This window comes from Simochromis diagramma, unplaced genomic scaffold (genome assembly GCF_900408965.1).
Source record: "Simochromis diagramma unplaced genomic scaffold, fSimDia1.1 OVJJ01000325.1, whole genome shotgun sequence".
Classification (NCBI taxonomy): domain Eukaryota; kingdom Metazoa; phylum Chordata; class Actinopteri; order Cichliformes; family Cichlidae; genus Simochromis; species Simochromis diagramma.
The window spans coordinates 1264402-1288555 of record NW_024387291.1 but is presented as its reverse complement, the minus strand read 5'-3'; the positions used below and the strand labels follow the sequence as shown (position 1 = coordinate 1288555).

At 41.7% G+C, this 24154-nt stretch overlaps 1 protein-coding gene across 1 annotated transcript in view; it reads right to left on the bottom strand.

The window, feature by feature from the left end:
- LOC120716382 (voltage-dependent calcium channel gamma-2 subunit-like) overlaps nucleotides 1-23066 on the bottom strand; it is a 61865-nt gene extending 38799 nt beyond the window's left edge. The window contains exon 1 of the mRNA XM_040003909.1: nucleotides 22730-23066. Within this exon, the coding sequence (XP_039859843.1) occupies nucleotides 22730-22940 (211 nt within the window). The 5' untranslated portion in view covers nucleotides 22941-23066. The remainder of the gene's footprint in view (nucleotides 1-22729) is intronic.
- Between the last annotated feature and the right edge of the window lie 1088 nt (nucleotides 23067-24154).

Genomic DNA, 24154 nt, shown 5'->3' with positions numbered 1-24154 from the left:
AGAGAAACTGACCTTTTACATCTTGTCTTATACATTTCCCAAAATTGAACTCTGAGTCATAGGGAGGTGGCGAGAAAAATGCTGCCCCGTCGCAGGTCTCAGCACTCCGGCCCATTTCTAGAAACAATGTCAATGCACAAGTGAATACAAATGTGCAACGGCAAGTAATCTTTGAAGGAAATGAGAGCGGATTGTATTTCTGTTAAAAAAACACTGCATTGCATTTCAGCAGAAAATACATAGAGTGCAAGTAATGTTTTCTGTGATGGTATAATGTTGTTTTGATCTTGCATTACAGTGTTCACTTGTTACTACAGCATTACTGAAGTTTTTATGGTTATTTTTAGGCACTCTAATCGCTTACATTCAGCCAAAACAAAGTGTTTTCCCTGAGAACAGCCCAGCCGGTAATTATATTCCCACCTTAGTGTAATTGAAAAAAAAACATTTGAAATTTGTAGCCTACCAAGAATCACAGGAATGCTGTTTGCTACCGCAGCTGGAGCACCTGAAGGGTTAATAGTGATAGATGGGGCAAATAGTAAAGCTAGTAAGCCATGCTGGTGATCGATGATGTTTCCCAAAAGGCTCAGCTGCGGTGTTTTTACCCAATCAGCAAAGGAGTAAACAAGAAGAAAGTGTTGTCTGTCTCTATCAGCTGATGTTTCTGCGGCGATAAAAAATACACGAGCTTCCACTGTCTGCTTGCTGTGTCAACAACATTAACTGTCACTCAAGGCAGCGTCAGTCATCACCTCGGCGCGCTCTCACTTTAAGATCTCTTCTTCCTCTCACCTCACCCCCCATTAAAGACGTTGATCTCGGTACAGATGTTGTTTGGAAAGCTTTCTCTCGTACACATCCACGGCTACCTCGCCCTCCTTCACAGATGTTGTTTGGCACATGTCTACCCGTCCCCATCTTCTGCTTTTTCGCCTCACCTTTTACCTCCATCTCTCTCTCTCTTTTTCCACCTTCTCTTGGTCACCAATGCTGATTTTCTCTCCATCTGGTCTTTTTTCCCCCCAGTTTCCCTTCCTCACTTCTCCCGTTTATTTTTCACCTTCCTTTCAGACTTTCCCTCTGTGCTCAACCCAGATCTTCTTCTCACTTTGCAGCAGCATCTCTCCCAGATGTTTCAGGGCACAGACGATCTCTCCTGCAGATGCAATAAAACTGAAAAGTCTCCTGAGGCAAGAGAAGTACTTGTTGTTTGGGTTGGGTGGGCCGGTCACAGTAATACGCTTGCAGCCTGCATAAAGAGAGCAACACATACTGTCACGCAAGCTGGGAAACTGTGTGTGTGTGCGCGCGGGTGTGTGTGTGTAGATATTCAGCTGTGAACTGTGTGAGCATGTATAATTCTAGCCTGGTGTCTAAGAATCATTTCCATCTTGGTTTCAAGGCTGCTGATTTGGGTCCAGACCCAAACACAAAATCTCATTACATGGACAAACATGAAAAAAAGTGAAAATAAATAAATAAATAAAAGGAAAAAGCAAGAGGCAATTTTCCTGGCTGGATACTGAAGCAGCAAGAGTCGGGTCTCAACATTCATAAGATTTCAAATTGCATAGAAGGTCACCACATTTTGTTCTAAAAACCAATTTACGGTCTCTTTTACAAAGGTTACAAACACATGGTTAACTCTGCAAGCTACTGAGTCGATGAGGCCAAACGTGTTTAATGCCGAAATGGGGAGAATAAGGATAAATGTTTATGTCCATGCCAAGAGTAAACAACCTTAAGGTGGCAAAAACTGCAATTCCTCAATGACCGCACGAGCCTGCTTCTAAAAGCAAGACATCCACATGTCAAACCCCACAATTCTAGACCAGAACAAAATGTTCACTGCCTGCTGCACTAAATAGTTTTGGCTTGTTTGGGTAGATTTCCCCATCATGAAAATTTGTAGCGCGGTCAGTTTTATACAATAAATGTTTTTAAAAATAAATGACGCACACAAGTTGTATTTAAAGTTTAACATCATGCAGTTAGGTGCAAATTATAGCCAGATGTAGCAATTATGATATAAATTAAAATTCATATATGTAAATTCATATTTGCTTAATTTTTAAAAAATTGTCAGAAGTTTCAGTAATTAAAATTTTCATGGTTCAAGCTTTAAATGGTAAGTTCTATTTAATTCTAGGGGAACTGTGGCTTAGTTGTGTGCTGTATATTATGTATTACAGGTGGACGGATTGATCCAAATATCGATAGTATAGTATTGGTATTGGATTAACACTAGCACAGTAGGATACTTTGTTTTTATGCTCATGGTTCAGTATATAACCCACTGAACTGCGTTGAATAAATTATAATTATTGTTACATAAGCTGCCTTTACAAATTAAAACTGTCAGTGTCAGTATCGGTAATACTGCCCTATATTTACTTGGTATCAGATCGATACCAAAGCACAGCACTAATGCATTAATAGGATTTCTGCCTAATGTTCGCCCTGTGTGTTTTTACTGCTCGTTCTTGCAAGTCAAATTACTCATTTATTAATAACAAGCCAACAATCTGGTTTTATTAACTAGACAGCTGTTAATAGGGGAGCTTTAGTAGAACGTAATGGTCATTTGTCTTCATGTTTGACATTTTACAGACTGAACGATTAATAGAATAACCGATAAATTAATCGGCTTGGGTGGCTGAGGTTGGGAAAAAAGCTCAACAGTAGAAGAAAACAAAACACGGAGACCCTGAAGACAACCCAGCTCAAACAGGTCCTGCCATTTCAGTGGATTTCAGCAGTAATTGGATTTCCTTTTATCCTTCACCTGTGCAGAGCCTTGAAGGAATACTTTGACATTTTAGGGAAAAAAGGGTTATTAGATTACTTGTTCAATACCGCTCTCATATTGATCCTTTAAATATAATTTTACACGACCGAGTGCTGCTTGGATTGGTTTAGCATAAAGAGTGCAAAAATAAGGAACTCTTCCTCAGGCGCTAGTAGGAGTTTTTCTGACTTTGCACCTATTTTTTTCTGACCAGCAGACTACTTTACCAACTTTCTTGTTTCGCTTTTTTAAACTTCAGAGCAGAGATAGTCATTTCAGAGTAGGTGTGACTTTAAAATCTCCAACTGGTGGATTTCCATGAAGGCAAGAGATATTTCCTCCCTGAAATGATCCAAAGAGCGACTAACGGGGGCGCCACAACAATCGCCATGACAACAATGATTACTCATCTCCAAATAAGTGAAATAACAATGAATAACATCTAATCAGGCTCAGCGCGCTGAAGGTGTGATTATGCACACTGCTGCTGCTTTGCCACTTTATGCAAACCATCTCTCTCTCTCTCTTTCTTTCTTCCTCTCTCTGTCGTTCTCAGAGCGCTCTGGGCAGGATGATTAATTTGCGACTATTGATTCCTCGAGAATGTGGGAGGGATTGAAAGAGAGCGAGGGAGGGGAGAAAGGAGCATCCAGTATTCTGAGTAGCGCCTCGCTGCAGCTCTCGCCTCCAGTCTTTCATTTAAGAAAAAGCCAATGAGTACAGAGTTTGGATCTGCCAGAGCACCTCCATCCACCCCCCTCTCTCCCTTCTTCTTCCACCTCCTCTGCTCATCCTTCCTTTTTTCCTCTTCCCTTTCGCTTCCTTCTTTCTTCTTTACTTCCCTCCTGCCCCTGCATCCCCTGTTGTCTAAATTATCTGTGAATATTCAACAAATGCAAGCGCGCCTGGCAACAAGCAGGAAGGAACGGAGGGAAGGAGAGAGGGCGAAGTGCTTAGAAAACAAAAACAAAAATATTTGCTCCTTTCGAAGTTCATAAACTGTTTCGTTCCATAAATATCTTGAAACCAGGAGGCCAGCCCTCAGCTGTGTTTCACTGCAACTTCAAAACAGTAACAGCCGATGAAAAAGTCACAGAATAATTATTAATAATTTAATATTAAGAGCAGTGAGCTAATACGCCAACTTCTGCCGTAGTGGTGGCAAAAGGTACATTTTAACACAGCGCCAGTTCACAAACACAGCAGCAACACAAAAACAGAAAAAGAATCCCGTGAAGAAACACACAGCAGAGAGTGAACGTCTCGAGCCAACCCTCATTTTTAATTTTGTTTCTAAGAAGCTGGATTTTTTTAGGCGTTCTCAAGCAATAGATTTCCTAAAAGATTTCTCTTCTTTAAAAAAAATATACTTTAAAGCAGATTAACTTTTTTAAAAAAAAATCATGCCCTTAGGAAACCAGAAAACATCCAGCAAAAACCTGACACAGGACCCAAGAGATGCACTTGGGCCTTTAGTAGATCCTGTTCACTGAAGCCTCAGAGAGCTCAGGCTGTGTTGAAGAATAAAGATGGCCACAAATATTGACTTTCAAGGTCTTTAGTATTGTACAAATTCAGTTTTTGTCTTGTTTCAACATGTTTCAATAAATCATTGCACCTATTTCCCATTTGCCTAGCAAAGTAAAAAGCAGTGAGGATGGCTACAGACTTTTCCACTGTGCTGTACATTTCGGATCATATCAGAACTTATGTGAAACCAAGTCAAATTTGCATCTCAGTGTTTTTGTTTTTAGCGTCGTTGCATTTTCTTGTAATTTATTTCTAACGATATGAAGTTTTTACGTTTGCATTTCTCTTGAACAAAAAATTATAAGGTGGAAATATACTTGTAAGTTCAGTTTAAGTTAAAATTATAACTCCACAGGAAAATAATTGGGAGACGATGGAGTGATAATGTATTCACAGCTTCACTATCATAGCAGGGGACCTTCAGTAGAAGAAAAGTCAGAAAGACTTGAAAGAAAACCAACCCCAAAAAAAGTCAGCTTCAGCCTCCCATTTTGAGGGAGGGACACACACAAGTGTCCTGTCATCGTGACTTTGTCCCTTAAAACCTGAGCAGCTCTCCCACACGCCAGAGACTTCACCAGAGAGGTCGTATAACTCCACATTTAAGGCAGAAGTTAGCTTCAATCTAGTTGTTTTAAAAAAAGAAAAAATAGAGACTAGAAATACCGAAAATACTTTCCTGATATTCACTTAGATTAAAAAGTGAATGGAGCCTATCCCAGCTACCATAGGGCGAGAGGTGGGGTACACCCTGGACAGGTTTCAGGCCGATTGTGATTACACTAAACCTGCTATAAACTTGCATTCTTCCTGATGACCAGCAGGGGGCTATGTGTCAGTGGGAGGTCAATAGGAAATCAACACTATAGTTCCTTGATCTAAGAAGAGGGTATTCTTTGACTGCAGCCACCTTCTGACTGATAATTACTTTCTATGTGAAGGTGATAAACCCATTGCTTATGATATTATGGTTTAAAACCCAAGATGGTGATGGCCAAGACACTCACCTCAGTGCTTCAGATCTGGTTAACATCCTGGTTCCTAGGTCCCTCATTTATATACAGCGTATGATATGGATAAAACTTTTGTCTGATAGTCAATATGTTATCCACTGTGATATATCGCCGTACCAAAAGTTCCTACCTTTGCATATGGAAACACTGTTTTGCCACAGATAACAAGAAGGCAGCTTATGGATGTGTGACTACAGTCAGAGTGCAGACAGAATAGAAATTGTCCTCTGACTGCTTGTCTTAGAGCACTATAGCTTTTTTACATCCAACCCTCTCAAAAACCGATCGCTTGTTGTTAAAGAAACACTTGAAATCCTAATGAAATGACACAGCTGGAAAAATGTAGGCATCTGTTTAGCGTACCTGCTGTGCTGATATTGTGCCATGTTTTTTGGACATTAATCAACAGGACGGCTCTACAAAGGAAGAAGAGCGTTCAGTCTGGAGCATCAGAGAATCACACACTTATCTAAACACATGATGCTGGGAGAGACACTCCACTGTACGGTTAGCAGATGGCCGCAACGTGTTCTCAATAGCTTAATTCACAAAAAGGTTTACAAATAATACACAAACATAGCCGCTGCACACTGCAAATCCTGCGCCTCCCACGTGCGTCACCTGTCGGTCGGCACGTCTGGACAGAGACGCAACACACCGAACAAGGAGATTTAGCTGGAGGCCATTTTGTGTCCACGCGTTGTTGTCACTGCACTGACCTGAACTCTGAAAGGCTTCAGGAAACTACTGAATCGTTTCAGTTTACTCTGAGTCGACTCATGCACTGCAGTACCTGCTGCAGGGAAGAAGCTTCCTGTTCCCTCAAAACAGCACGATCCCGTTCTTGAACGCTTCATCAGCTGCACGCACGTAGCTTGCACATCAGAATCGCAGTGAGGTTCACAGACAGTAAACCGGGTGCTTTAGATTCTCTCAGGAACAAGGAGAAAACTTGCATTGAACTGAAAGTTTAAGGAAATTTGCAGGATACGAGAAAGCATTCGTATAAATCAGCTGTCAGTCAACCTGCCCTTTAAAAACGTTTTTTTTCCAGTTTCTTTAAAGAACAAGTCTGTTTCACATCATTGTTTAGCCATTATCTAGAAAGAAGACTGGTAAGCCTGGAAATGGTGCAAGTGTAACTTTAACAGTGGAATAATGAATGTGCATGCAAGTAGTGTCTTAGCAACACACACTCAGTCTCCTTGTTAAATTTACACACCATCACACAGCACCACCAGCCCAGTACAAATACAGTCTTTTGCTGGGTCATTTAGCAGCTGCAGTTGATCAATGAGTAGTTAAAAGTCCAGTAACTGATTCATTCCACACCTATTTACTGTATGTCTCTCTGTGCCTCTCCAGTTCAGTCCTAAGGGAGGGATTAGTAGTATACTGCAGGACTGAACCCCAAGTCATTTAAACCTTGTTTTTCAGATCATATCTGCATAAATTATGATTTTACAAATTGACTGCCATTTGTACAATTTTGCATGGCTGAAACTCAAAGAAAACGGCCATTGTCTACATACAGTTGGCCATTGCTATATACTATATACTTGCTATTACTATATATATGCACATACATTTAGAAGCTCTAGCTGTGTAGGTCAGCAAAAAGGGGAACTTCACAGATAAAACCATCTGTTTAAATAAGCTTTGATCCTAGTGCTCCTTCACTTGCAATACTCTACAAGGACAATAAAGGGTGAGTGGTTCCCTCTGACTCCAACAGTGTCAGGTTGAGAATCCATTCTACCCCCCAGGTACAGGAGCTTCTGCAGCAGGACTGATGGAACCACCAGCTAACACAGCAGCATGCTAAGGAACCTAGCTAGTGTAGCTACACTGTACACTGCTAAGCAGAGGACTGTTTAATGTACTGATTTAATGAAGTGATGAAACTTTATGTTGAGATATGTGTTCAGAGAGAGGCTGTTGGGTGGTTATCGCCACCATTCTCGTTAAGTTGACGTAAGTTATGTGCCACACATACACAAGGTATGGCGTGCAAACTAACAGTCCTCTTTTCTGACTTAACGCTAAACATAACCACATGTTTCGACTTGTCACACATACGTTCTGACATTCAGGCTCAGTCACACTGGAGTAAAAACTAAACGGGAGCATCTTTGCGACGAGGAAACGTTGGTGGTTGACCAATGCTAGCAATTAATTTTTACCCATTTTGTGACCACTTGGAAGCAGTTGGGCAACCAACTGGTCACCCAGAGGATGAGTGTTCAACAAACAATCTCCTTGGATGTATTTTTGTTATATTTCTATTTAAAATTAAGGTTGCCAGGCACCTCTGTCCTTTTTATATCACTGTTTTGCAGAAACTAGGTCACTATTTGTAGCAGAATTTCAGATTTTTTTTGTTCTATGAGGTTAAGACTGCACTCTCAATTTTAGTAGTTAATGTTAAGTCCAACAGATTTGCAATTTTTGCTGATTTATCAGTTAATCCATGTGTTGTCACAAACAGATTGCCAACTAGACCCCATTAAATCACAAACTGATAGCAGACTGAATCCATCTTACTGCCGTTTTATCTCCAACTTAAAGCACCAAAGTCACTTCAAGGACGGTACGTGACTGCGAGTGGTGGGATGGCTGGTGCCGTCTTTGAAGCAACCATATCAAAGGCAATGAAATATTTGTGCCTTGGTCTCGAACCACTGTTTTGCCTAGTGTGTCTGCATTACACACCTTCCATTTCTAATGCACCTTTAGTTACAGTGTGCAACTGTGCTTCAAAGGAGTGCATTTGATATATGCGCTTCTTTATTTAGCACTGCACAAGAGTGATTGTTCCCTTCGACCTTTACATTATTATGGTGTTATATATTTGTATTAATTTAAATCTAATAAACAGATCAATTTTAATCGTGTCATTTGAAGTATTATTTAAAATGCCACCAATTATGATAATTATCCCGAGACTGAGTAATGTTGTTTATCTGTTTGAGAATGATTTATGAGGCTGATTTAATAACCTAAACCTACAGCTGAACATGTCCAGAAGGCAAAGCCATGGTTTCATGAACCTAAAGCTAATACATGCAAATGACTAATTATGAATTTATGCAGGCTCATTTTCATCTATACTGTTTCCTCCATGCACGCAAGAGTCAACCTCAGCTGTGAATTATAGTAATGACCACATACTGGCCTCTTTACTTTGTAGAGGTTAACAGAGCTGAAGCACTCAGTGAGGACTGGAGGTACTTACTGCAGGTAAATGTCCATCAATGAATTACTATACTCAGTATGCTGTATTATAAGTATCACTCATTTGTGTCTGAGATGATTGGCATCTGCTAAATTTATTGCTCTAATTTTCCATCTTCAATCTTAAAGACTTTACCTGAAGTATGGAACTCAAGCATCTATCCTCAGAAAGTATTACTCCCAAACATCTGTAAAAGTACTTTGATGTAAAAGAATAAGAGCAGTTCTTCTTTAAATACTTGGCTTTTAATACTTTAGAATTTTCTTAATAATTCATCTTTTTACAGGTGTACTTCTCAAAAGGCCTTCTAACCTTTGTTCATCAGTAGGCGGATGTGGTTTGATCAATTTTCTTTTGCAGTAACCAAACAATGTACCAACAGTCATCAAATTCTTGTTCAAATATTGTCGCTCTGATCGGTGCAAGGAGCACAGCCATTTAGACTCATTCCATTAGTCTGCACAGAAAGGAAACATTTGTTTTCCAGGTCTTTGAAAGCTTAGGCTTTAAAGCTGCTCTCAGATGACGCGCGGACCTAATAAAATGTTCTTGCTGTCGAGGTCTGCCAATCAAACATATCTGATGCATCACATATACAGTACCTGTAAATTCCCAAACTAACTCACGAAAAATGCATCCAGATGGCAACACGCACACACACATACAATTTACAACAGACCACAAATCATAACGGCAGACAGTGGAGTTTATTACAGCCTTCATAGTGTTGCACCATTATCATTACTGTGAGTTAGACACATCTGCAGTGTAGCTATAAACATCTTCTGCTGACCATGAAGACCTGGTGAATCATAACCTCACACCTTGTTTGAGTTTTCTTTGTGCATCTGCATGTCTCTCAGTTAATATCTTTCTATTTTTATGAAGCATATAGTTAGTGCTGATCAGGTGACTCTGAGTCCTCCTTTAGTTATGCTGTAATAGGCCTAGGCTGCTGGGCCTTCCCATGATGCATGATGCATTCTTCACTCACCTTTTCTCACTCTCTGTGTGTTAATAGCCCACTCTGTACTTAATCATTAGTTAGCTCTCTTCCACAGCTTGTCTTTTGTCCTGTCTTCCTCCCATTAGCCTGAACCAGACACGGCAGATGGCTGCCGCTCCCCAAGCCTGGTTGTGCTGGAGGTTTCTTCCTGTTAAAAGGGAGTTTTTCCTTTCTACTGTTGCCAAGTGCTTGCTCAAAAAGGGTCATCTGATTATTTGAATTTCCTCTGTATTATTGTGCGATTTTACCTTATAATATAAAGCACCTTGAAGTGAATGTTCATACACTCTGTAAAAAGAATTGAGAGGAATAATAACTGGAGTGTCCATGAGTCGTAGTGTCATGTTCAGGTGCTTTGCTCATCTTCACTGACAAACGTAAACCCTGTAATTCAATTGCTGCTCAAAGCATATCAAATCTGTCATGTTTTAATATACCTCAGTCATAAAAGTGACATTTGAAGTAAGCCAAACCAACTTTCTGTCACCATGTGGCCTAATGCTGAGTGAAGTGCAACAGGATCTGGCACTGTGACTGCTATCGTAGTGTTCATTCACACTTCAGTGTCTGCCAGGTTGTGCAAAAAGTGGCCTCGGTGGTTTGTGTCCTGGATTGTATCCCGCAGTAGTGCATCTGCATCCAGGCAACATAAATATCATTCTAGTGCATTTTAGTACTGTTTCCTGTATTAGTTAAGAGCCTAAACAAATAAGTGCTTTAATACAAATGACTTACTTCTAAATGTTACATTTCAACAGGTAGGAGGATTGGTAGCTCATATCTACTGACGTCAAGTTTCGACAGTGTTTGTATATGTGTGTGTGTCTGTGTTTAAGACTGAGTCGTTGTACTTAACACATTGCTTAACCTTACAAATTTGACCTCTGAACACCTCTTTAATGAGAAGTGCATGTGTTTGTGCTCTGTAAATGAAGAGCCAAAGTCATGACATCACCTCAGGGACTGGCTTCTGCAATTTCTTCTGTATGCAGCCGCCTCTGCCCGGCTGTACACACAAGTCCGAACTGCCAAGCTCTGTACCAAGGCTGCACGTTATTACTCACACAATGAATGTGAGAACATAATTACATAACGTGCATGCGTGCGGGTAACGTTAGTTTGGCTGCGTGTGCACAATGTGCTTGCGTCTTAAATGTGTGCAAGCAGTCCACGTTTAACTCATATTGCCTGTGCTGTGCTGAAATCAGCTTATTTTACTATCAGGTAATCAATTGACTAATGTATTGTTTACAGGAAAGTGAGACTGTGAACACACACACAGGCATTATGTTTATGAGTCATGTGGCTTAGAGATGACAGCATTGTTACTCCATCAGTTCGACCATATGTTACTACTAATGCAGATTTCTTATCGGCTTTACCCTGTGTTCATAATGACAGCAGCCCAGTCGAGCTGCCGCTCTGCTGTGACTGATGTGGGCAGGGTCACAGGCTCTCGTGACTTCTATCTAATGAGCGCATGGATGTTGTAGTATTTTTCCTTCTAACAATAAAGAGTGTTTGCATCGTCACCATGTGACCACAAATACTCTTTGCAAATGTAAATGTAACAGGTTTATATGCACATACATGCACTGCCTGGTCATTCCCTTTGGCTCCTGTTGTCTGCAGGATTAGGGAGCAGTCGGCCTGTCAGCACCTCTCCCACCAGGCGTTAAACAGACTGTGTGGAGGTGCCAACAGATCCCCGCTACACCACAGTCAGCCTACTATACTGTAAAACAAAGAATGTGACATACTGTTACTGTTACTACTGTAAGAGGCTGGGCTCTCCTGTGACAACACAGATTGTAATACAATGCAAGTCATTCTGGATGATTTAAAATAAAGCCTATAGATCTTTTCGGTGTGGTTTAACAGTCAAGGATTGGCTTACACTACAGAAATAATGCACTTGTGCAGGATAGTGCTGCTACTACATCGCTCTGGCACACCTTCCTCTTGTAACACCACAGTCTGCTAACAGCTTTGTCCTGTTGCATAACCCTGTTAGTGAAACACTTCAGCATCCGCAGAACAAACACATGACCGGACACACTGCTGTAGTTTTCAAAAGCAATTTTAATGTTAACACCTGGGGCTTTGGATGCCCTGTGACCCCAAACATATCAAAAAAGATTTACAAATATAATGAGGGATTTGATTTGATTCAAAATGTAAATGTATTCAGTCTAAAAACAAAAAGTCTTTCTTCAAAAATACCCACCAAATTAAAATTACGTTAGTGCTCACTGTCCTCTGCCTGGATATTGTCCTCCATGAAAATTATTACTGATCAGAAATGACTTGTGTATATAATTGTATTGAGACTGAAAAAAAGTTTGGTTAAAGGTTGGAATAATTTTAGTATTTGACTATACAGTACATGAAAATATTTTGGTTTTTAAGATTTTAGTAATGGATTATGTTCACACATTACATCAACTACATCTGCATTTTTACCAATGCATCATTAGAGGTGGGCAGATTGATCCAAATATTGGTAATATCACCGGTATTGGTATCGGATCCGATCCTCCCAGTTCAGTGTGTAGAACCAGTGGATTTTGCTAAATGAACCCATTTTTTTGCAACTGAAAAAGTATGCCTCAAACATGACAGATGGCTGAACCTTTTTTTGTTGACTCTCACGTCTGTTTTTTGTAAAAGCTGATTTCATTGTGCTGATTGATTATTGCGGAAAGTAAACATTTACAGGGATTTAATGGTCATTAAAATGTGTTTTGGAATTTGGAAAGACGATAATTCATCTTATAAATCATGACATACTGCTGTCTCCTACAAATAAGCTGCCTTTATAGGTTAAAGATATTGATATTCTTCAATTATTCAAACTTCAATTTTGTGGTAAACAATCAACAGTTAATATGTCAATGAATCGTTTCATTGAGTCCCATATGGAAAAGATATATATAAATCTTTCCCTTGAAAAATGATATAAATGAAACGTGTATGTTTTGGATACTTACTAAAACAATATATGAAAGTAATGAGAAAGTGGCCACTTTCATGAGTAAATCATGTAAGCCTTATATGATTCACCACATGAAGTAGGCATCTTATGCAAGTCTTTTATAAGCTTTTACTATTTCTTTTCCATATGGGGTTTATATGTTTAGATTGTTGTCATATTTCCTTTAACTATTTAAAATTTTTGTATTTATTTATTTACTTTTTTCTTTATTGCTGTGAAGGTTTTGCAAAACTGTCCATTTATTGTTATTATTAGTTTCATTGCCTTATTTAGAACAATGCTTGTGTGTTGTCGTGTCTCTACTACACTTGTGCATGCGCTCGCTCTTTTGCACGTAGCTGTTTGCTGCGTGTGTGATTGATGCCCCTCCCATGGCGCGGACTGGAGTGTGTGTGTCAGTCCCAGGTGGTGTGAGTGCTCGTAAACAGTCGCTTTGATTGAGAGGCCGTGATGCCTGTGTGACAGCCGGCCTTGTGCTGCCAACAGAGCTCTGCATCACCATAGTTACGCCGTGTCATGTGGCCATAGATGCCCAGCAATGCCATGAAAGAGGACAAGCAACACTGCTACAAATAGGAAGTGGACTAACTGCATTAATTGGTTAACACAGAGAAGGTTGGGGTAATATAAACTAAATTAATTAAAATAGTTTTTCTCATTTTAATTTGCTCCATTTGGATCTTGGGCTGTCTTGGGGGGAGTAATGGTGTATGTTTATATAAACATGCCTCTGAGAAAAAGTGGTAAAACCCATGTAAAACATTTGTTCACGGTCATGACAACAATGACTCGGGCGTTCAAGGACACAGACAGGAAAAACACAATTTCTGGGTTTATCCATCCATCCGTGTTCTCCCACTTATCCACTTCAGGGTCTCGGCAGGGCTGGATCCTATCCCACATGTCATAGGATACACCCTAGATGGGTTGCCAGTCTATCACCGGGCTAACACAGAGAGACAGACAATAATTCAAACTCACGTTCACACCTACAGACAATTCAGAATTACCAATTAACCCAACATGCATGCCCTTAGGCTGTGGGAGGAAGCTGGAGTACCTGGAACCCACGCAGGCACTGGGAGAACACATAAACGCCACATGGTGGAGTCGAGCCCAGGACCCGCTTCCTGTACTAAACTACTGCACTACTGTTTTTCCAGTTATATTATGTAATCAAAACAACAACAACAAAAAAACATCCAAATAGAACTTAAGCTCTTAAACCCAAATGATTGTATTATTATTTTTTCCTTTTTAATTCTAATGCCAGTTTTCATTAGCTTTTACAAGCCTGTGATAATGGGATGCAGGATTACTAAAAGAAAATGAATAAATAAAAGTCAGCCTGAGGTCACTTGTCGCTTTTCTGTAAGTTAAATTCTTCACTTCACAGAGTTTATGCACGCACAGCAAGTATTTGTAGCCATGCAACATGGTTATTAACTTCCAATTACAGTTCTCTGTTATGGCGTACAGTTATATAAGTTACACCACAGAATAAGTGTAATTATGCAAGAATGTATAAGTGTGTTCACAATGGCAACATACAAGGTGAAGAGAACACAGAGGCTTCCAGTTTTTGACCAAACAGGTCAGTGTTTTGACTTTCAGCCTGCCAATAAAAATATTAAAAACAATTCTTTTGACCTGGTGCTGAAGAAAAATACAAAATCAGGTCTTTAGCCTAAAATAAACGCTTATCTCCATGGTAACCTAACCCTTACAAGACAGCCTCACAATGACAGAGTCCCTCACTGTCTTTAAACAATCCTTTGCGATACATACATGTCCGCACACATAAGCTTACAGGTGTACATAGCGCACAGCCTGTGTTTTTGTCAGTCCAGGCGAGTGCTGCATAGATGGAAATTATTCGACGTGGCAGGGTTTTTAAAGGTTCAGGCGGTTCAGATGGCTTGAGCAGTGAAATGATTTTGAGTGTGATGAAAGCTAAAATTGACGGTGGTACAAACACATACTCGCAGCACACTCTCAGACACTCACACCTCATTCCCAGAAACATATCTGCTGTCACACACACCTCGCTCGCTCTCAAACCCGCCGTGATGGAGATTAATAGCAACATTTAGAGCCTGCTGAGCTCCACCTGTCAAGGCTAGGGCCCCCAGGGCAGCTCCGGTCTGTGCCTACGAACGAGAGACTGTCCCGGGGCAAGATCCATCACGGAAACCCACGACAGGCTGGATCTGTGGAGCCTGCCTCCACAGCTGGACCACCGACACGGGGCCATCCGTCCAGAATGACAGGCACGCTGAGCGGATCCAACTGGAGCAGACTCGATAGCTGCTGGATGGAGGAGTGTGGGGGTCCGAGGGGACGAGTAATGGCTGCACGGATATTAGGAGGCTGCTCCAGGATACTGTGTGCACTTTTACACAAGTGTAAAATACACATATACACAAAAGTAAAGTTGTCATATGTGATATATATAGATTTAAGGGCGACCGTGGCTCAGGGGGTTGGGAATTGCATCTGTAACCGGAAGGTCGCCGGTTCGATCCCTGGGCTCTCTGTCCTGGTCGTTGTGTCCTTGGGCAAGACACTTTACCCTGCTTGCCTACTGGTGTTGGCCAGAGGGGCCGATGGCGCGATATGGCAGCCTCGCTTCTGTCAGTCTGCCCCAGGGCAGCTGTGGCTACAACTGTAGCTTGCCTCCACCAGTGTGTGAATGTGAGAGTGAATGAATAGTGGTATTGTAAAGCGCTTTGGGTGCCTTGAAAAGCGCTATATAAATCCACTCCATTATTATTATTATTATTAAAGATTCATTCTGCCTATTCCAACTGATTCTACTGTAAGATTCTATAGCCAGATTCGCCTGTCAGGGTTGCCCTACAGGACTTCCATGGACTAATCTAAAGATGGCAGCCCCACTGGGAGAGGACTCCCAGAACATTTTTGTGTCAACTTTTATTGCTGTAATAAATAAGTCATAAGTAAAAAAGTAACCATACGTTACTTGTTACTTTTTTCTTCATAGAACAAACCAGCAGCATCTGCACAGCTGGGCTGTTGTGGCAAATACTTTACACTTGTCACCAGTTTAATATAACTGAACTGCTGGTTAAGAAGTTTTATGTGGTCGTGTAATAGTAAAACATGTCATTTTGACTGATGTGCCAGTTTGTCAAAGCAGCAGCATATCTCAATTTTCTCTGACTCTTTAGGAAGGAATGTCCGTCCATTTTCATACCTGCTTTCCTAACTCTGTCACAGGGTGAAAGATGGTGTACACCCTGGAAAGGTCACCAGTCTGTCACAGGGCTAACAGGGCGACAGATACACATTCACACTCACTTTCACACCAACGACCAATTTTGAAGCACAACGATAATCACCTATCACGCAGGTCTTTGGACTTTGAGAGGAAGTCAGAGAAAACCTATAAAGGGAAAACATGCAAACTCCACCCAGAAAAGGCCCCAGCTGGTTGGTGGATTCAAACCCAGGACCTTCTTCCTGTGTGGTGACCGTGACACCCACTGCACCACTGAGAGGAAACAGCATAAAGCAAAATTGCTGCTTTTTCGGACAGATTTACTAACTAGCTTACAAAATAGCATGCGTTGGGTTCTTAAAAGTTGGGTTGATATCTAGCACAAAAGACGACATTTTTTTTGGGGTTAAATTTTCTATAATTCGCGTGTCGGAAATGCCAGTAAGTCTGATTTAAATATTCTCCTCTCTGTATTTTACGTCTTGTGGAACGAACTCTTAGAAACATGAACATCTTTGTGTTTCTGCTTGAAAAATCAGTTGAAATTCAGAATTTTCACTGAAATCTCACGAGCACGAGAATTTCATGGTTTCATCCAATAGTTGAGCTATCACGACCGCTTTGTTACGTATTTCAGGATGTCAGTGAGGCAGTTTGAACTGTTTTTGGGAGAGCTGGATCACATTTGAAGAGGCAGAGAAATCATTTCAGAGGGCCTATTGACCTGCAGCAGCGTACAGCTGTGCGTCTAAGGTTTTTACTATCTCCGTTTTGAGCTACGAGCGCGCTTGTTGCCAAATGCAGTGGTCTGATTGGTCAAATCTGTTTATTCACATGTGAAAATTCAGAAAAATCAAGCTTGGTCAGAAAAACATGCCTCCAATTCATCCTATGAAATTTTGAAGTCACTGTAAATGGCTGCAATAAGAACAGAGGTTAAAGTATTTTTAATGCACTAAACATTTACACAAGTTTTGCGTGTCCGGTGTGTACAGGCGTGTTTAGACTTCATGTTCTCAACAGGGATTATGGGAAAAAAGTGGGGCATTTTCTTTAAATAAGTTATAAGGCTAAAAATAATTCCAAATAGGTTTTGTTGTCTCTGTTGAGAAGAATTTCCAGTAGTTGGGTGGCTGTGGTTTGACAGCTGCCTTGACCTGTCAGTCACTTCTATTACAGTATCAACAGCAGCACGCCCACAGAGCGCTGCTGGATGCTGACTGTTTGCAGGCCTCTGTGTGGAGACAGAACAATGGTTCTTATTTCTTACACCAGCACTCCTCTTTCAGACATTTTTTAGGATTTGTAGCATTTAATTAAGCAGCTACGTCTTCAACCTTTCCTCTCCTTAGCATGAGTTTGTGTTATTGTAGGAGGGGAGAGGTTTACACATTTGCAACATTTTATGGTTCCTGATTATTAATTTCTTGTGAACTACATTGGATGTACTGACCTCAGGGGAAGGACGTATTGTAATTCGGTTCATTTTAAGCTAAGGAGATGACAACAATAGGGCATAATTCTCAGTAAGTGACTTAATATTTGAATGTAGCCTCAACACAAAGGTATTTTTTAGAACTAGTCCTGTGCAATACTGCAAGTCAGTACAGTGCCAATGTTGCAGATACAGATACCAATACAGATGCTGATATTTCTGACCTGTAAAGACAGCTTACATGCAGGAAAGCAGTGTGTCGTGATTTATGGGATGAATCATCAGCAGTTTGCAAAGTCTAAACACATTTTATCGATCACTAAATCACTGTTTTTTCTTTAATTTTCCACAATAATTAATTAACTCAATAAAGAACACCTTTCAGCTGCTCATGTATTTTGAACCTGGATTTTTTTGGAGACATGAAATGTGAGCACTTTGGGTTAACTTTGGGTTAACTTCTGTGTTAAACATAACCCTAAATATCATCATAAAATATGAAGAAAGCTCTAATCTACAATAATGCCTGAAAAAAATCTAACACCCGTAACTTGAGGTGAGTGTTGTGGTGATTTGATGCCGTATAAACAAAGCTGAATTAACAACATAGACTCATAATTAACTGTATAGAAAACACTGAGGTAACCACAGTGGAAGTTCAGCCTGTCAGTCTAACAGTTTGCATCATTTCATTTATTTCTGGTTGGAACTCGGAGCCTACAGATCCCAGATCGCACATTATCAGGTGACTTTGGAGTAAATCTGTTTGTAATCATCATTTCCCGCTCCCCATATCAAGTAATGAAGCATGCGATAAAGCAGTGGGTGTTCTTTTGCAGTCAGCCGTCCCTCCCTGCACTGACTCTCTGACTAGTGCTTGATATGAAAGATACATGACTTTTTTTGTCCAATCAGATTACTACTGTAATCTGATTACAAGCCATTTGTGCTCTCCATCCACTGATGCACTTACTGGGGCTTTAGATAAAGAGTTGGTCTGCATATTTTTTCTGTGTCAGTAGCTGGATTTTTGTATTCTGGATCCCATGTAATTAGTTACTCCCCTATCCTGGCATATCACTATCTGGGGCTTTTGATAAAGAGGCAGCGTGGAGAGGCTCTGTTGACGATCAAGCACGGCAACGCTACCGGAGCTGTTGGCTATTAGCATAATTAATGTCATCGCCGTAATGCACTCCAATATGGAGACAGAGCCCTGCCTCACGCAGAAAGACACAGGCACTTTTCCATCCGTATACAGAGCAGAGCTTTAAAGCAGAAACATTCACAACTGCAATAACGAACACAAGCTCGACGTGACAGTGCTGCGTGCGATCTTTGGTGTTGTTGTGACGCCAGCGTTTCACCGTGATGACAAAACCTTTAACATTCACTCAGTAGTTTCTACAAATCACTTACATCACGTCTCGAGCATTAATGTAAAATCACTGTCACACTGTGACGTTTTATGTTAAAAGGCGGGCAAGATAGGTTAGATAGAACGTGGGCCTGTGTGTTAAAGATAGCACAGGATGCCTGAGGGGGTGTGACAGCAAACCAGGGCTGCCTGCTCTTTCTATCTCTTGCCCCCCTCCACCACCACCACCTCCGTTTTTCTCTTTCTCAACACCTCCCAATTCTTCCTCTCCTCCCTCTCATTCTCTTCTCTGCACCACACAGCCATAAAGCAACTGTAGCTCTGAAGGCGAAGCACAACAGAGCAAGCTGGATCTCTCTCAGATTCCTCTCTGCTCTTAACCATTTCAAATCTCTGGTGCCAAGGACACAGAGCGAGCCTAGAGTGTGAAAAGTAAAGCCACTTAGCGAGGAAAATAAGCATATCACATGGAGCGAGTTGGCGTGGCCGCGTTCACATCCGCGAACGTGTCGTTGATTTGACACAATTTTTTAAAAATTCGGTGCCAAGTTCTTCGGTTTTTGGCCCTTTTTTTGTACCTACGTTCATAAACCAACCGGCGTTACGTGCAACATTTGTTATCCATGACCCGCGCTCAAAAATGATTGCATAACGTGGACACATGGCCGATCACTCGTAGCTGTTATCACACCTGCACAAAATGAGCCCTTTGTTTAAAATAGAGAAGCTAGCAAGAAGAGTTGTGTGAAATACGCTGCCTTTTGTTTCTGGGCTAAAATTTAAAACAGTGCTCAGGCTGCAGGGTGAAAATATAAATGCTGGAAGGAAAGTACGTTTCACTTTTCATGCAAAACCAAAGATCCGTGTTGTCCAGTGTATTTCTTTTTGCAACAGATGTGTTAGCACCTGAGCGGTGATGGCGGTAGCCATCAGTGGGGAATTCAGTTTGGGTTAACTGAGGCTGTGTTGCCACTGATAAGTGTTTTTTTTTTTTTACATAGACAGCTTATAGAAAGTTTGTTACCTTAATATAGCGACTGAGGTGACTGAGGGTTAGGTTTCAGTTTGGTTCACTGTTGTGCTCTAAACCTTTATCACCCAAGACTCACACAGGACACCAGGACTTATTTTGGTCATTTTGTAATCTCAAAGCTGATTTTTCCATCTGTGGACCTGTGAATGCTTTGTGCTACCATGATCCCAAATCTTCTCTTCTATCTGCAACCGTTTGAATTGTGTTTCTAGCGAAATTGCAATATTAAAAAAAGAGCCTAGACCTGATTCTCTGAATGTGGTATAGGACCTTTAAGCGCTTTTCATAACCTGACTGGTGTTTAGCTGAATGAGCAAGCATTAGCAACTGTTTGTTTCAGTTATTGGGAGCACTGTGCTATTCCTGGGCTAGTGTTCTGTTGAGATCAAGTCGAATTAAAAACCACAGTTACATTTATTGCTGTAGTTTAACTCGTGTAAAACAGACAGACGAAAAAAAGTGCTACATCTTCCAGGTCTTGGGCACAGGTTACGCTGTTATCTGTAATCTTTCTCATGGCAGACATTTGGAGTCCTCCCAGCAAGGGATGCGCAGGTGTATTAATGATGCATGTTGGTTTACTACCATGGCTTAATGGGACATGTGGTGGAACTAAACCACCTGTGCTTTCCCAAGTTAAAAAAATATCTGTGCAAAACTTATTTTGATTTAAATCTCTGATTAATCATGAACACGGCCCTTCATGTTTTTGTCCAGCACTAGATGAGCTCATTTACAAAGAGAAAAAGGAAAGATGAGGGTTTTTTTTTCGTTTACCTTGCACGTGGTCAAAGGATCGACCAAGACATGATGGTGTCTGGCCAGACATGACCTCATCACCTACATACAGAGTCAATACGTGTACAACCAGGAGTCCTACAAAGCTTCAGAGACATAGGAAATATTAAATCATATTTGAAACTGATATTTTAGACAAAACTATAGATATGATGTATTTCCTTTGATTAGTTCTACGCTAAGATTTGACCAGAACTGGACAATTTTGTGAGAGATGTGCCATGAGCTTCTGTTAGATAGGAACAATGACGGTAGTGCTGTTAGTCCAGGATATAAAAACCTGGTTAAAGGATACATTTTTTTTAGGAAATACAACAGTATTGAGCAAAAAAAGTGATGTCAGTGATGTTCTGATGTAATTAAGTTTTGAAAATTAGTGTGTGATGTTGCAGCTTCATCTGCCACCGGATCACCTCTATGAACTTTTTTTTTTTTAAAAGAAAGAAGTGATGAAGGGATAATTTAAGATGTTCTGGAAAAATAAGGTGAGATTATTGTATGAGATCACAGTTTAATGCCATGAAGTCAAACAGCAGGAGAGCTGAGAAAGAAGAGAATACAACATGATGTTGTGCCATGGAAAAAAAACATTTAAAATTTGGTGATCAAGTGAAAGAAGCAGCTGGAGTTGTCATTTTAAGTTTCACTACACGTCTTTTCTATCTTTGCCATGAAACTGAAAATAAATAAATAATATGAGGACAGAATCTACAGGACTTACTGATAACAAGCTCGTCTTCTAATCATTTCTGTGAGCATGAATAACAAAGGTGTGTGACAGGATCAGGCTTCATGGCTCGACCGGTGTGACAACGTGAGGTCACAATCAGGGAGCGGCGCGTCACAGCGTCCTCACTGTCGCACACACACAGTCTCACACACACACATATACATGAGTAATAGGTAGGTGCTGATTATGACATCAAACCAGACTCAGCAACATGTCGTTTTCTGTCAGATTTATCACAAAGGTGCTGATTTCAAGGCCCGATTCAATGTGCGAACACCGTGTTGCACACAGAGCTTCTTGCTTTCCATCCCTCCTTCTCCCAAACGCCCGTCCGGGCTAACGTTGAACAGAGCAGTCGTGCAGCCTCGCTGAATCGTGGGAGAAATCCCACAAATGCAGTGAATCTCCGTCACTCGAATCTGTGGGCTTGATATTGCGTGATTTATGATCACGACCGATTGAACATGAATGCCGTATGTAAAGTGTGCGCGTGTGTGTGCGTGACCCTCTGCAGTGCGAGCGTTTGTGTGCATGTGTCAAAGACGCTTTCGCATGCAGAGACACTTCACAGCTTTTCCTTTTGTATGATCACAAACTCACACTGCAAACTCGCATATGCTTTCCTCTCTCTCTCCCTCCACCAAAAACCGCTCTTCCTGCACACATCAAAGACACATTCATGCCAGTTTTCTATCCATCTCTGCTCCCAAACACGGCTGTATAGCAGGGGTTTTTTATTATCCATTTGCAGCCAGTATTTTGAACACAGCAGTGCACCTCCATAGATTTACAATCAAAAAAGTTAAAACTGACTTTTTTTTCCTTGTTCTTTTTTTTTTTTAGTAGAATCCCAATAACCCCGGCTCTAAAATAAGCCCTGCTGATGCATCACATTGGTTTCCCCTCTGTGATGCAAGGATTTTGGATTTCGCTCCCCATCTACATCTACAAGACTAGTATGGAGAGCAGGAGGGATTACTGTGATCGCTGAATTGCTCCCCCCACATAGACGTAAGTAAGAAATATGGGTTCATCAGCCTGCCGCGGAGATAAACTTAGCTGTACACCTGGCTGGACCGTGTGTGCCATGTGGAGCCCGCTGTGGCAGTTTGCTAAGTGGGCCAGGCTGCTCTCTGCTGGGACAATTAAAAAGACATTCTGGCCACACTGGCCATGACAGACCATGAGGGCAGCCCCAAAACTGCGGACGAGGATGTGACCATTTGGTAGACAAGCCATCCAAATCACTGCTCAGGAAGAAGCTGCATTCATTTCAACACACAAAGAAGGAATGATGTCACACAGATAGATAGACAGATAGTGTGGGAATGGATGCAGAGTACATACAGAATAGTGTGGGCATGTGAGCCTATGTGTAGGCATGTGAGTGCAACTGCAGGACTGTGTGAATGTGTGTGTGGGCATGTAGGGATCGATCTGCTTGTGTGCCTGAGTGTGGTGTTGTTGGTGTATATATATATATATATATACACACACATGTATATACGCGTACGTGTGACTTCTACAGCACAGCTCCAGCTCACCTTCCAAGCAGCAGGTCCTCCAGAGGCCTGAGTGCGTCATCACCTCCTCGTTCTTCTTGCTGGTCTCGTTTTCGTTGTTGCTCTTGATCTTGCAGACGCCGCGCGAGTACAGCCAGTAGTCTGTCCCCACAGCGATGGTCATGAGGCTGAAGGCAGCGAAGGCCCCCACCGTGGTCAGCAGCATCTGAACCCCGCGGTCAAACACGCCCATGTTGCCGCATTCCACGAAAGGGGGGCCCCCTTTCCTCTTGATGTACAGGAAGTAAATATTTGTGAGTTTGCGTCGCCACGCCAGCTCGGAAAACGGGGGGTGGGCGGCGTCGGGCGGGCGACGGTGGCGGGGGGCGGCTGGGGGGGCGGGGGAGTTCGGGGAGCTCGGGGGAAATCGTATGGTTGGTTTTTGGGGGGGTTCTTCAAAAGGGTGAAAAAATGAAGGGAAGGGTGAAGCTCTGAGATGGATTTGTCGCTGTTTGACCCAACAGAGCAAGGGGGGTGAGGGTGGGTCAAACAGACTTTGGCAATGACAGCAGAACCCTCAGCTCTGAAGCTGTTCGAGTCCTCAAACGGCAGTAAGTTGCCCTGCTCTAGAAAAAAAAAAGTCGACCTAAAAACACAGGCTTCAAGCAGATCCCACAAGAGACCTGGTCTGGGATCTAGGCCTACTTTGTTGAGTTGGAAGGCCTCTAAACGTCAAACTCTGAAAAAGGCCCAGATCAGGAGAAGATGGAGGATTCTGCTCAGCTTCTCCGGGGCTGTTTTTAGACCTGATTTAGGCTTTCTGAACCGACTCAAACAGTTACACGTATTACAATCCTCACAGCTTCAACGGTGATGTGATGTGCATGGGAGCGCTTGATTTTTTGTGAAAAATATATATATTTATATATATATTTTCCACTCACAGAGTCTGTCACACACAGCCTACACTGTCATTCTCCTGCTCTCTTGCACACACACACACACACACACAACACATTCGCTTGCAAACTTAAACTTTCACGCACCTGTGCATGGACGAGCACCCGCATGCACACAGGGTGAATTAATTCATACTGAAGAGGAATGAAGAAACATAGGGGGGTGGGTGGAGTGTTGTTAAGACTAACACAGTTGGCGGCCTGATTTCTTTAAAACACTCCCCGAAGAAGGCAAAGCACAGATCTCTAATTAACGATAACACAATTCAGTGATGGCTAGCTCGGTGTGAACCCAAGTGGATCAGTGAATCATGGAGGTACATGTCAAGCACTTCTGACGAATCAGGCTGAGCACATGTATTCTGATGGGAGACAGGCAAGACAGACAGGCAGGCAGGGCCCGGGATATGTTAGGGAAATTAGGACTAAATGTACCAAAAGGAATGAGAGGACAGACTCAAACCAGCAGAACCAAGCACTTCACCCACCCACCCCAACCACACACACA